General features: G+C 40.6%; 2 protein-coding genes across 2 annotated transcripts in view; one reads left to right on the forward strand and one right to left on the reverse strand.

The window, feature by feature from the left end:
* lyrm4b (LYR motif containing 4) overlaps positions 1-2,001 on the reverse strand; it is a 31,485-nt gene extending 29,484 nt beyond the window's left edge. The window contains exon 1 of the mRNA XM_079361906.1: positions 1,865-2,001. Coding sequence (XP_079218032.1) covers positions 1,865-1,950 — 86 coding nt within the window. The 5' untranslated portion in view covers positions 1,951-2,001. The remainder of the gene's footprint in view (positions 1-1,864) is intronic.
* Positions 2,002-2,102: 101 nt separating this feature from the next.
* fars2 (phenylalanyl-tRNA synthetase 2, mitochondrial) overlaps positions 2,103-14,984 on the forward strand; it is a 99,499-nt gene continuing 86,617 nt past the window's right edge. Inside the window, exons 1-2 of the mRNA XM_079361900.1 lie at positions 2,103-2,224; positions 5,804-5,989. The gene's annotated coding sequence lies outside the window, so the exon portion shown is untranslated. The remainder of the gene's footprint in view (positions 2,225-5,803; positions 5,990-14,984) is intronic.

Below are 14,984 nucleotides of genomic sequence, written 5' to 3' on the forward strand. Positions count from 1 at the left end.
CCACATGATGGCGTGCAGGGAGCGACACCTCTCCGATGTCCATGTCGAGAGGCGTGTGTGTTATTACAGCGGGAAAACACTGCCTCTAACTCCCCCCCACCCCCCAAGCCAGACACACACACACACACACACACACACACACACACACACACACACACACACACACACACACACACACACACACACACACACACACACACACACACACACACACACACACACACACACACACATTCTAACAGAAAAAGAGAAAGAATAACTCAACACTGCAGCGATGACTAATGATATGTATTTAACATCTGATTTACGGGGCAGCTGAGTTTAGTGGCATTAAAGTGAATTTTAAAGCCCTGATCTGCAGCGGCTGTCGGAGGATAGATGTCAGGGGAACCCAGAGGCTGCTAATCTTTATCTCATATTGTTCAATTGAAAAAGTACTGAAAAGGTAGACAGCTCATGAAGGCATAAAAGGTCAAACTGGGTTAGAAAGAAAACAACATCAGTCCAGGTAAAGACCAGGTGCACACTGGGGCTCAAATGATGAAACAATATGATACCCATTTGTCATTTTTAGAGTGCACGTTTCCCACTGAGAATCCTGGTTTCAAATATGATCTCCTTTAATGTTTCCTTGTTCTAAAGCCCGGTTGATACTGCTGCGCTGAATCGACCCACCTGCATGAGCACAACTAGGCTAGGCTTAAATACACAATATTCATAGAGATAACACTAAACTCCTCTTCCTGCTGCGCTCTCACATCAGCTCATTTGGACTTGTTGTGTTAAAAATACTAAGCGTCTAACAGGAGAGACTCCGGGTGAAGTCAGAGCGGAAAACCTGGGTGTTAGTGTTCATATAAACACAGCTCCTCTGGGAAATATCCTGACTATTAGATATGTTTAACTGTTAGATTTTCCCCAACTACAATATTTCAGTTTTAGAGTGCATTTTGTCTTCTTTTTCTCCCCTCCTCCTCTTGGTCTGGAAGAAACAAGCAAAGAGCTATGATTTTCAAAAACAGGCAACACTTCCTCAGGACTAAATCTAATATGAATCCAATAACAGCCTGACCTCACAATCAGCTGGAGCAGCAGCAGCATGTTGGATTGGCTTCCAGAATTAAAAAAAAAAAAAAAAAACGCTTTATGGTGACAAAACAAACTGGATGCTGATTGGACAAGAGGAGGAGCAGGCATGCACAGTAATCAGATCAGGCTCAAACCAGAACAGAGAATCAGCATAAAAGTAATGTGTTGAAGATCACACTGAAGTTATTAAACGAGAGAAAACAGACTTTGACAGCACATCTCTGATATGAGAAACCCCCCATGCTCCTTTACTCTATAGCAAAAACTAACTGATTAACTTATAACGTGTTTTATTTTCTCCTGAATTACACTTTACACTGTACACACAATATAAGGACCGAGTATGAGCGGGTCATACGACTTCATTCTATATTTATTTATTTTATATTTTTAAAGGTGCTATATGAATAAAGTTATATAATACCGACAGTTTCTTCTTTGTAATTTTTTTTGGCTATGTTATTTTTTCTTCAATGTTATGCATTATTTCTTAAATGTATTTCAGTCTGTGAATAATTGTCGCACTTATTCAGCTGTCACACTTTAACATAACCTTAATAATTTAAAAGTGAACACACGGTATTAACACTTTAATGACACCGCTGCTCTGTGTGAGCTTTGTCTTGTATCGTTGGATAACAGTGAGGACACCATCTGACACGACAGCTGATGTAAACAGAACCGCTAGAGGACACATTAAGCTCTTTCCCGCCACTGACATTACATTTAAACTGGCCGGAATGTAAATTCACAAGGGTAGGACACCATCTTTTACCTGTAGTTATACGAGGGGAACTTCTTGCTCTCTGTCAGCAGCATGCGGTAGAGAGAAATCACCTGTGCTCGTGAGGACGCCGCCATGATGTTGCTAACAACGACTGGATAACTCTCGGGACCCTAAATGACATGTGACTAAAGAACGCCTGATCACAAATAAGAAATGATTTTTCTATTTTGTCTTGCCGTGATTATTTATCGAAAGTTACATTATGAATTATGGGTTAATGTTCGGCTAATGTTTTTTTTAAAGTATCAAAACAAAGTTTAAGAATCGTAAATGAGAATTTATATCCATGAGGATCGCAGGCACGTCTCTGTCGACTAAACACAACTCAACGCTGGAGTGTGACAGAAGGTGAGTTAGCTTAGCTCATTTTAGTGTACAATTATAACCTTACATTATTTTTTTTATGAATGAGCGACCATGTGAGGGATTAGCGACTAAGTTTTAAACACTAACCGGCTTCATGTCGAGTCACACAGAGCTTTATTTCCCACCAAAATATCAAAAATAGGAGTCAGCATGTTAGCTGCTCTTCTACAAACACAACAGTGACAACCAGAGGAGTTAGTTGGTTTTTAATGTTGTTATTCGTTGAATAATACACGGATACATGGCCTACGACCTCTTTATAAATAGGAGTGTCAGAAATCCTTAAATATATTACAAGTTTGTAAGTTATTATCATGCAGACATGCTGTGGTATCATCACTGTGAACAAGAGTTCAGCACCTATGTGTGACCTTTCTGACAGTCTCACCAGGTCACGTGCTTTTATTGTTTGACCCCAAAATAACACAAATAAAAAATGCTTTATACAAAATAAAATGCTAAAAATAAGGACGCGCATGATAAAAAAAACTTACCTTTATTCCTTCGGACACACTTTAATGTTACACTTTATTTCTTTGTCATTATTCAAGTGACATACACATGCTAGAGAAGGGTGATATGGACCAAAATTCACATCTCTATATTTTCTATACTAAATAGTACAGAGCCCTTAAAGTCCCAAAAAGTCAAAAATACACGTGTATATACATCTTGTGCACACCAGTTAATATCTTGAGCCCACAAGCTTTAAAACTGTCAAATAAGCTTTAAAGCTCGATATAATGCCATACCCTAACAGATGCTCATTAAGATCAGTTTTAATCAGAGACTGTCTAAAACTTGACTCACCTGCATCTGTCACACAGGCACACATTAAAGTTGTCGAAATGTTCTATACCACTTTTTTTTTAATGGCATATTCTCCATTATTTAGATTATTGCTATATATGACTGTATTTTTAATTAAATGCTGCTGGGAAGACTTAGAAAGAGCACTGTCTAAAGTGTGTGTGTGTGTGTGTGTGTGTGTGTACAGTATGCTCTTTAGCGTCAGATGTGTGAAAGGTCAGTGACACATCCTGTTTGTTGATGTCCTGCTGAATTTCAGTGTAAAGGTCAGAGAGACAGGTGTGTGTGTGTGTGTGTGTGTGTGTGTGTGTGTGTGTGTGTGTGTGTGTGTGTGTGTGTGTGTGTGTGTGTGTGTGTGTGTGTGTGTAATATATCTTCATTTTGTTTGTGTGATGTAGTTGTAGGTGTGTTTCTGTGTGTATGGAGGTAAAAACTTGTTGATGATATTGTCTCTCATGTCTGCTCTGTTTGTGTGCATGTATTTGTCTTTGGGACATTTTCTAAATGAGTTTAAGTCTTCTCAGCAGCATGATGTTCATTTAATAAATGACTGTCCTGTTTAGAGAGAGCAGGAAGAGGGGAGGAGTTAGGGCGGGGATACCTGTGATTGATTTTTATTTTTTTTTATTTTTTTTATTTTTATGGATATGAACAAACAAGATGGAGTGAAAAGTGTTTCAGGATTTACATTAAAACTTTCTGAGGCACGAAGGAATTGTTTTGTCATTCAGGTTGAAGTGTTTCAGGCTGAAATCGATGCCGGTGTTCTATCGCGTGCTCACCATCAATAGCAAATATCGTCTGCTATATTTTTCTGAGCTATGCTAATGCTCTGGCATTTTTTGATAAGACATCGGAAAATAAACTTTGAGAGAGAGTGCTCATTAAATCCATGCAGGATGCAGCAGGAAATTGATGACCAATAAAATTCTCCATAAACATTTTTTTCATAGATTGATCATTGATCTTCTTCTAGTTCTGACAGATTTTTAAATAAAGATTTTAAATTGAAAAAAATAAATAATGTTAAATTAAAAATGTCGAAGCATTCTTGCTGCTATTGGAAAATGAAAAAAAACCCAGATAAAATACTTTTCAATCAATAAAAAAAACCTCTTCAGCTACATTGAACAGTTAAGTGTCTTGTGATTCGTATAATCACCTCTGTTTGACTCTCAGAGGCGGTTCTCCTTCCTGTCAGCGTTAATCAAGCAGAATAAAGAACTCTGCTTTGTTATATACTATCACTGAATGGATAATTCGGACGACGGTCCTCACAAGTATAGAAGTATGTGTGTGTGGCAGTCCCTGCAGAGCGGGCTGACTGATGGACGGCTCTGCAGGAGCGACAGATCAATAAAGGAGGATTTCCTTCCGTCCCAGCTGACTGGACGGACTCTCTCTGTCTAATCGCAGCTTTCAGTCTGAATCCAGCAGATCGACACACGCTGCTGTCACAGTCACTGTTCACACAGACTGCTAAACGCCTTTTATCCCGCTTCAGTCTACTGTCACATCTGCTTCTGCAGACTCAAACGCGCTCACAAGGAGCGCCGTGGTTTCTGAAAGATGGGAATCACAGTGGGGTGTTTCTCAGAGTCTAAAATGAATTGCTCCTGGGAGAGAAGCAGCTATCTCCCCTTTTGGGGAGAAAATAGATCGACATAAGAATGTTTGTTTTGAGCTTGTTAGAGCCCAAACTGTAACAACGACCCTAAATGTTGTAAAGGAAAAAAAAAAAAAAAAAAAAGGAGCAAAATATTAGTTTCCTAATAATGTTTCAACTTGTTACATTTTGGGCAAAAAAGTTATTATTATTGACCAAATTATTGACCAGTTATTAAATTTTTACATTTTGGGATATTGTTACATTTCAGGCCCTAACTGGGCTGTTCACGAGTTACAATATTCGGTTATAACAGTTCACCTTTCATAATGATCCTAAAAACGTATGTTTGATTAATCTGAGTATCAGCCTGCGGGGGGCGCTAAATGGCCTTTTTCTGAATTCGCCGTGATAGTTCCCCGATTTAAAACCGAGAATTTCATGAGTCGGCTTTAAGCCTTTGATTATTAGCTGTTTAAACCTCTTACTTAGGCTCTCTTCTCCCACCACTGAAGGGTCGTCCGAAGAGCTGGCCAATCAGAAGAAAGTGGGGAGGATAGCCTTAAAGAGACATCAGCTGAAACAAAGCAACCAGCGACAGCAATGCTGACAATTCATAAAAATAGTGTTGTTTGAGACAGCATTTCCAACATGAACATAACGTATCGTAAATCAAAGTGTCATACATATAGCTGTGCATCTTCAAGGGTCTCATTATTTTAATACAATTATAAATACTATAATCCTGTCATTGTCTATATTATATTACTGCAAACAGCTACTTTTATATCGGCGACAACAAGCAGTCAGATAAATATGATCTCCTGTTTTTATGATGTAAAAAGTGCTTTGGAAATTGATGTCAATGTAAACTTCTTTAAATTGTAAACAAAATAAATGAATAATAAAAGTTCAGCCATTGACAGAAAATATATTGTTTTTTTTCACTTTTTGGAAAATTTGCTCAGAGTCGTGGCATCATTTCAATCTTCTGAGTTCTTTAAGGACTCAGAAAGTAGTTTCATGTTGGGAAAGTTGAGCAAAGAAAGTTCACACTGAGTAAGTTGGATTGGTTGATTCTCACTTTGAATCAGCGCTGTGAGCCTCACATTGAGTTTCCTCTCCTTTCTGCTTGGTGGATCAAGGCCCCGGCGTCCCCTCATCGACCGCTTCCTCCTGTGTTCAGACCTGCGGAAGAATCTGTCTGGGACACATCAGCCCATGACCCGAACCTGATCGCCTGCAGCCCATCCGACCATCCGTCCAGTCCACTCCGCGCCCCCCCACCCTGACATCCAGACATCCACCGTCTCCTCCGACTCTTCTGCACAGTAAGTGGACAGAAGTGTGTGTATGTGTGTGAAGCTCAAACTAGGCAGTGGTGTGTGTGTGTGTGTGTGTTGTTTGTGATGTTCCCCGTGTTGAACATCACATTGATCTCTGTTTTCCTTTTATCTAAACCTACTCTTATCATCTCAGTGTGCCGTGTTTGTGTTTTGGGGTGTTTGCACATCATTGTAGGACACGTGACGATCCCTTTTATGTCACCCGGATGTTTGCTGAATTTGAAGTGACATCGATGCTCATATTTCATGCATGTAAGTGGAGCATATTTGAGTCATGTCCCTAAAAAAAGGTAAATGGATCCATAGTTGTTGTTGTTGTTTTTTATTTGAATGATTAAGTGCCATTAAAACAGGGTGAAGACTTCCTGAATTTCAATGAAATGAAAGAATCAGTTTGAGTCCATTTGAAAGCGAGTGGCTGGACTGAGATTGGACTGGACTGGATTGAGGAGTTTGTTTTGTCCAATCACGTTTGGCTTTGGTTTTAGAAAAAACGTAGGAGCAAACAAGGCAAAATAAGATCGTCCAAACACAAACATGCAATTGGTTAGCTAACATCTCATCTCAATGATGACTGTTTTTTAAAACTATATGTTCAGGAATCAGTGTGTAATTGTCCTAAATCATCTGGTTGTTGATGTTGTCTCCTGACTTTAAAAGGACTGTTAATAATAAAAAGGACAGAAAATGAAGTCTTAAAGAACTGCAAAAAGTCAAGAAATATTGGACCTCACTCTCAGCAGCGTTACTGTCGTCCAATGATAGCCGGTCGAAAGTGAGATTTCAATAAGCTGTTATATTACAACGCTTTTCCATCATCCGTTCATCTCCTTCTCCTTGTTTCCTTCTTTTCATCCCTCCAACCTTCACTCCAAGTCTTTGATCGTGTCCTGCAGGCCTCGTTCCATCGTCGATTTAGAAATGGCTACAGATGTTTTTGCTGATTTTTAAAACGTTATTTTTAGAAATCAACCCTGACCCAAAAACTTGTCCAAACTTCATCGACGCGCTCTGAGCGTCTAAACAGAGGCATGAAGACGTGAAGTTCAGGTTTTCGTCGCGAATGTTGTTTTCTTGAGCAGATATAAATGAGGATGGGGTTGTTTGTTGGACGTTTCTGTAAACCGTAAAAGACAGGAGAGGTGTTTTTAAAGAGACACAAAGCATTGTAAACAAACTCAGCAGCAGGAGGAGAAATAATGTCAGGGAGAAAATGATAAAAGCGCTGTGTAATAAATTCAACATTTGTGATGTTTAATTGAATTGATCATCGATTCATGCATCTTTTTTATTTTTCTGGATGACGTTCCAGACGTTTGAGGCTCAAATGAAGTTGAGCATCATCTTCGTCAGTCGATTTCATGGCTGTGACCTCGCTGCATGAAGACCAACATGAACGTGTTTTATCTCGATGTGGCGTTCCCCCCCCCCCCCCCCCCCCCCCAGGTTGAGGAAACTGAAGTCGGAGCAGCTGATGTAAACAAACCTTTAATTGGCGGCAAAATGCAAAATAAAACCGAAAAGGGAGGCGCCGCTTTGATGTGGTGCAGAGAAGCTGCAGAATCAAAAGAGTGAAGAAAGCAGGAGTGAAGGAGACATCTGTGGGGAGGGCTCGGATGTATGAGGTGGCAAAGTTCGAGTCCTGCAGAGGGTCAGGGACACAGCTGTCCTAAATAAAGCCTCCGCGGTGCAGGTGAGGAAGATCAAACCGAACAATGTTTCTTTAATCACAGAACAAGGCGGACATCTTTATTTACAACATTAAAGAGGAGACAATCGGACACTTTTGAAATCTCAGCAGTCCATCTTTAGGACCTTTTATTTTGGACAAAGCTTCTTATTTCATTTGAGAACTGACTGCTGATTGAGTGAGAGGTTTAGTCTGATTCAGTGTTTGTGTTGATCAGCAGTAAAATATTTGTATTGTAGGCTCGCTCATTTTTATATTTCCTTAAGTTCTTGACCCACAATCAAAGAGCAAAGATCATATTTTATATCTTTAAAAAAACAATTCTCTCCAATGATTTCCTTTTTGATTAAACTTACAGTTAGATCTGATATCAACGCACTTCTAATCCCTTTTTTCAATGTAACATTTTCTGTATTTATTATGTATCAGCTGCTACAGCACAAAGTTCGCTGGGAAACTCGACGACTCACACCGTGCTGACGTAGCTACAGGTGGGATTGTACCTGGACCGCCCGCTTAGATGACTATAGCTTCTGAAGATGGCGTACGCGCACTCACTGCCGGCGTCCCACATGTCAGTAATTTTTTTAAGTAAAGATGGCAAACTATGGCCTTCATAGAATAGTGATCCTGGAGGGGAGGTCATTCTTACTGACGGAGGTTTCTGTTGCTTTTCTCTGCTTGAAAATAACAGGGGCTCGACCGGACGTTGTAAACGAAGGCTTGGACAGCATTTGAAGTGATTTATTGAGTTATTTTTCTCACTTATTTTGCCGATAATTTCATTCTTGTGACGCTTCCCCCGAGAGACGAGGTCGGTTATCATGCAGCACTTTGACTTTTTCAGTCAGAAATGTCGGCCAATAGGAAGAAAGGACAGACTTCTCTTGTCCCATGGGAATGGGCTGCACCGAACACTGATGTTAGGGGGTCATTACTAAATTACAAAAAGGTAACCAGGTAATTCTAATCCTGTGTGAACGCTGTTTGACATGATCTTCCAAAGGCTCAGCTGGGTTTTTCAGTGGTTGGTTCTTTTTTTTTTCTCTCTCCCCCGTGCATGTCTGATCATGAAAGCCTTAGGTTATGCTTCATGCCTTGTACACTGAAAGAAAACTCCTCCATTTTAAAGAGTCCCATATGAGCCAAGATATTTGTGCTCAGTGACACGCCAGAAGGACAAACTTCGACGAAGCAGTTTGTTTGGGGTGGAAATTCAGTTTAATTTGACTGTTTTTGAACGAGAGTCACGTCCACACACACACACACACACACACACACACACACACACACACACACACACACACACACACACACACACACACACACACTTAGATATATTAGTATTGGATCTGCCTGTGGTCTAAATTAACCCAGCCTCCATCCCTCTGTTACAGAGGGATGGAGAGGGAGGAGAGGAGATCAGAGCTGCAGCCTTCATTAGCTTTCATTAACAACAGAGGTGCAGCCACATCCAGCCTTCGCATGTAATTACTCACCGCCGCAGGTTTCAACCAGAGAGACATCCGCTCTGAATCTCAACTCGCCACTCGCTGGACCAATGTTTACTCCAAACACTCAGAAATGTGCAGATTTGAATGCTTCACTATGGAGGTGCATCTAAAGGACAAGTCAACTGCTTGTGATGCAACCACAGCTTTGGAGAATGCTTGATCGGCATTGAAGTTTGTTGTTTATGTTCTGTTAGTGCTCTTAAGATTTTCTTTAAAAGTTGTCTTAGCGTATATGCAAAAATCACATCTAGCATTTAGTAATAAAGGGATTAAAGAGAAAGCAGCCCTGCAGTGCTTTATGTTTAACTGCCTGATTCTGAATTCACTAGCGCTGAATATGAATAATAAAACACTAAAACCTGTCTGGAATTAAATGTGTGTATTAGAGCTGAATCTTCAGAGTTACAGCCAGGGTGATTAACTGGCTAATAGCTTCCTTCAGTGACATTCATTTGCATTAGTGTATGTTTTGTCTCTTGGCCTCCTTCCTGGTCGATCACTCAGCTGTTTTCTTCACACTGACAATCTGAAAGTGAAAGGATTTTAAAGAGGCCATCTTTACCATCAAAATCTCTGCCGTGAAAACTGCCAAGATGTTAGGACTGTTTTCAGATTTTTGGGCGAGGCGACGGCAAAGAGGCCGAGTGTGGGACGAGAACTTGGAATTGAAAGTGGCCAGTTTTTTTGTTTTTTTTGATACCTGAGAGACAGTTTCCAAGTCTCATTTAGTCTTCAGACACACTTACTGTATCCTGCAATGTGATCATAAACACCACTCTGAAAAAGTGTCAAGACATGCTGAATATTACACCCAGGCACTCTGCCAGAAATGTGGAGCCCCGTAAAAAAAAAAAAAATAATAATAATAATGAAAGAAACGGATCATAACGTTTTTACTTTGCAATTCAAGACAGTTATTGTGATGCCTTTAATTTGAACGTTGTACTGTCTTTAGCAAAGGATACTTTACTTCCTGTTTAGATACAGACCCACTTTTATTTTTTATGTCAATTAAGAAAGTTCCGGTAGATCAAAGGTTACAACTTTGATACCTCTGACTTATCACCTGAGCCGTCTGGGAGTTTTTTAAGTTGGTAAAATGAGACATTTAAAGGAGCCACCGTGTCTTTGTTTTCCATCGCTGTGACGACGAGGAGACGCTGACAGATTAAGGGACTAAATAACATGTGACGGATACAATTTTAAAAAGATTGCATTCATATCTGACATTGAAAGTCCTTAGATTGAAACAAGTGGAACCCTGATGAGAAAAACAAATGTTTCCCTCTTAAGTGAAGCACAGAACAGTAAATGTCAGCACAGGTAATGCCTTAGAGTCTTACAATAGGGAATGTTTCAGTGAGCATCAAACGCATTGACTCAAGATGATGATTGATCAGACTGTAACAAACACACTTCATCCCTATTCTTTCACTTTGTGGAGGAGAAGAAGCCTTTCGTTTTCCCTTCATCCCTCTCCGTCTCCCGGCTGTTCAAATCTCTGCCATTCAGAGAAACTTGGCGTCTTCTGACCCTGAACTACATTTCCCATGAGGCCGATTGTCTTTTTCGTGGAACCTTAATCAAACCTTCAGGTTGCTCTTGGCGGAGCTGTAAATGAGGTCGGACCCCAGGTGTGCAGCGCTGAACACATTAGCTGAGTGGAAGTCACCCGCCTGGACCTTGTTAATGACACGTCGACTCAAAACAACGTTAGCTGTGTGCAGGTCGGCTGTGTGCGAGGACGCTCAGGTTCGAAGGAGAGATACATGACTGGTACTGTTTTTTTTAGAATGATGAGTTAGGTTCAGAGATTCTTTTTTTTAAATAATAAAAAAAAAAAATACAATTAGTCAAGTATCAACTATAATCTAGAAAATCTTGCGTAACAGCTTGCATGAAACCGATTATTCAAATAAATGTCATATAAACCTTTTTTATGACACTCCAACATGTGACGGTGAAAATGGAAGTGACTGGCCATTTCTGTGTTTTGCTTAAAGGAGTTAAAAAGGACAAAGGTAAACATCTGAAGTGTTGCCTGGGAGCTAAATGAAGCTAGTTGGACTGAAGTAATGATCCAGCCCTGCATGCTCCTCGTCGAGGGCTAGCATTTGTTCAGCTCTATAAAAAAGACAAATTAGCTGCCGAGCTAATTGTTTAGAACTGCAGGGAGACGCAGGGGATATAGCAGCAGTTTACAGGACATCAGTTTGTGTGTGTGTGTGTGTGTTTTTATGATAGTATAGTTCATTATGTCTAAATGTCACCCAGGATGTCAAATTGTGTTTGTGTTTTGGGTACGTGTGTGCACAGTCTTCCTACCGTGTCTGTGTGTGTGCGTACCCTCCATCTGTTCTAGAAAGCCCTTCCTGAACCTGCTGAGCCCACCAGACCTTACTCCACACACACACACACACACACACACACACACACACACACACACACACACACACACACACACACACACACACACACACACACAGAACCTGGTGAGTTGCTCATTATGTAACATCTGAAACACTTCCTGGATACACATCACACATATAACACACACACACACACACACACACACACACACACACACACACACACACACACACACACTTATCCAAATGATGGAACTTTTCTAAACTTTGCGGATCAGTTAAACTGTGACTCTGCTCCTGTTGTTTCATTGTTTCTTTCCACCAAATATGTAAATGAATAAAGTAGGCGTATGCAAATAATATTATTTTTATGATCAATTAATCTGCCAATGAGATTCTGAATCATTTAAACACAATTTAAATGTCATTTGTAGAAAATCGACTATCTTCACATTTGGAGGAGATTTGTTTCAAACTCTTCCTTTTCTGTCTTGGGCCTTCTCTTTGCAGTGTCGGGCAGATTAGAAGCATTACATTACCTGGATGTGTGTTTTTTTCCCCTGTTCTACACTGTAGCATCTAAATCCTTGTTTTATGACCTGCAAGGCCTCGGCGGGTCTCGGAAAGTCTCCTGTCTGTGCTGTATCTGAGCCAAGATCGGAGGGTAACAACGGTGAAAATAAAACATTCAGCTGCTAATAAGGAGGCAGCCGAGCGTGTCGGGTTCTCTGCGGAGCAGACGGGATGTTAAAGCGAAATGTAAAACAACTCCAGAGCTGTTTCTTTGGCACCACTCTGCTGCTTTGTTCGCATGGCTGCAGTTTGATAGGAAATAATGAGAAATCTCCACAGCGATAGGCTGTAGTGGGTTCTGTATGTAAATATGAATATTTTGTGTATTTGAGTCAGTGTGTGATGAGTTAAAATTCTTGTTAGGAACTGTTGTTCTATCATTGGATTTATCAGGGGTTTTTTTTTTTTGTTCTTTTATCCCATTTGTTATTATATTGCTATATTGTTTGCCCTTTCTGTAAACCTGTAACAAAACAGAGTCCCTGCTGATGAATGGTTCAATATCATTGACCCATACTTAAAAGAAGCTGATCTGAAATGAGAGGACGATGTGAGTATTTGCTCAAGTGGAGTTCAAGCGATGGCCGGGGAATGAGGAGGGCTGCAGACATCTTCCCCTTATGCTGCACTGCATGATATACACTGAGTCCCCAGCTGAAAGATTCAGTTTCTCTTAATTGGGGACGTTTGTTTTGCAGCAGGAACAGAAACAAGACATTATGCAAAAACAACATCAACCCTCACATCAGATTCAGTAAAAACAACATTTAAAGTCAGACAGAGAGAGAGAGAGAGATAGCGTAATACTAAAGAGCAACAATAGAATAAGTCAAAGAGCCGACATTGAAACAAAGTGCAACCTGATGTAATGGCAGACATTAATGCCTCAGTCAACTTCACAAAGAAAAAAGCTGTTAAAGCCCGGCTCGTTTGTGCACCGTGCGAGGAGACGGGTCACTGCTGTGTGGTTCCACCGTGAGTCCCGATGGCTGCCAGGTAGGAAGGTTTTATCCAAGGTGTTTGACATGCAGGATGAGAGCAGAAGCTTCTCAGAGTGAGGAAGGTAATGAGCTTGCCCATATTGTTTTTAAAACGGCAACAAAAGACACACCTCCCACAGCCGGCAGAAACAGTCACATCATTTAAAAGAGAACTGGAGCAGTGAGTTACGGGGGGGGGACAAAGACTCATTTGAAAGCTTGAAATCATTCATTGAGGTCAACAAGCTGAACATTTTCTTCAACATCTTGCCTTCATTAAACTTTTTACTCAGAGCTTCAGGGATAGAAATCAGGACAGTGTTTAGTTCTGGAGTGGAGACGAGGATTAAACAAAGTCCAGTTTTGCCTCGCCTTTGTTTAAAAAAAAAAAAAAAAAATCCGCCGGACTTGAGAAGAATATATTTCCGCGTGAGAAACGATGAGGGGAATGAGATGTGAAGAGTGCGATCATAGATGCGGTGCAGCAGAGTGTGTCGTCAGTCTGAGCGGACCTACAGGTCAGCGTTCAGCCTTTCATCCTCACTCAGCTGCCAATTACTTTTCAACACGACTCTCCTGACCGACACACACCTGCGACCTGCCGGCTTCGCCCGTTTCCTCCCTCGTCTCTTTCATCTCAGCCCCTCTCCTGTTCTTCAGCGGCAGCAGCTTGTGTGCTTGGAAAGTCTTCTCTTTTTATTAAGAGTAAGGCTCCAACTTTTAGAGGATAACTTTTTAAGACCCCCCCCCCCCCCCTTTTCAAAAACGGTCCGTTCACTTCTGAACTCCTGGCTCCTTCTGCGATCACCCGGAGCAACACAGTTCAAACATTTTATAGTCGGTGTATTTTCTCAATTTTGAATCAGGTTCTGTTGGTGCTTCTTGTTGAAGACTCAAACTTGCTGAACTAGCTTGTTTTCATGCAGGAACTCTTTGAACTTTACTTTATTCTTTGAGATGAAAATGATTTATCAAGTCTTTTTAAGTTTTGAGAAGGAAGAAACCAGGTCTATCCGAAGTTCAGGGTTCATAAACAAAACTCTATTACTTGGAATCATTTCCTTAGTGGAGCATTTAGAAAGAGAAGATTGCCCATCACTCAGTACGCTGCGAGCTGGAATAACTCCATCTGAAATATTCATTTACTCCTGTGTAGCGCGACTTGTAAATGAAGTTTTTAGTTCTTTTAAATCCCCGCACAAAGTGGGTCCAACAAATTAAAGTAGGTCCTGCATGTGTGCCTTTAAGTTAGGGGAAATGCTCTATATAGCCTTCAAATACACCCAGAGTTTTAGAAAGAGAGACTGGTGCATGAAGAAACATTAGACCAATCATTTAAAAGTGACCGTTTTCAAAAAGACACTCTGAACTCTCTGCCTAATGAATCTCCTCTTTTAGAAACTAACTTTAAAGACTGTGTGAAATAACTTTATGTTCCACCTTTACTGGCCCTTAAAAAGCAGACATTCTGCATTACAAAGTCAAAGAGGTATTATGTATGTAAAGAGGGATACTCACTTTAACATATCCACTCCCGATTTTTCCCTTCTGATAATCCAAAGCAAAATCCACTTTAATTTATTTTTTTTTTAATACGTCTAAAGATGAAATTGTCCAATTGTCCGTGTTGTGAGGCGTGTTCAGAGTGATCAATCTGCTCGGAGGAACGTCTGTCGGGACTGCAGCGATTTCAAATCCTGTCGTGTTTTGGGGACACGAGGTCCGCCAAGGACGCACCCCGTGGATTTTCACTTGACAACCAATTGTGAATGTCTTTTTAGTCCACATGGTTCTTTAGATTATTCCCTTAATGTCTTTGCTGAAGCCGACCGAGATGTCCCGGGATTTTCTGTT

The sequence above is a fragment of the Symphodus melops genome (assembly GCF_947650265.1).
Source record: "Symphodus melops genome assembly, chromosome: 14".
Classification (NCBI taxonomy): Eukaryota; Metazoa; Chordata; class Actinopteri; order Labriformes; family Labridae; genus Symphodus; species Symphodus melops.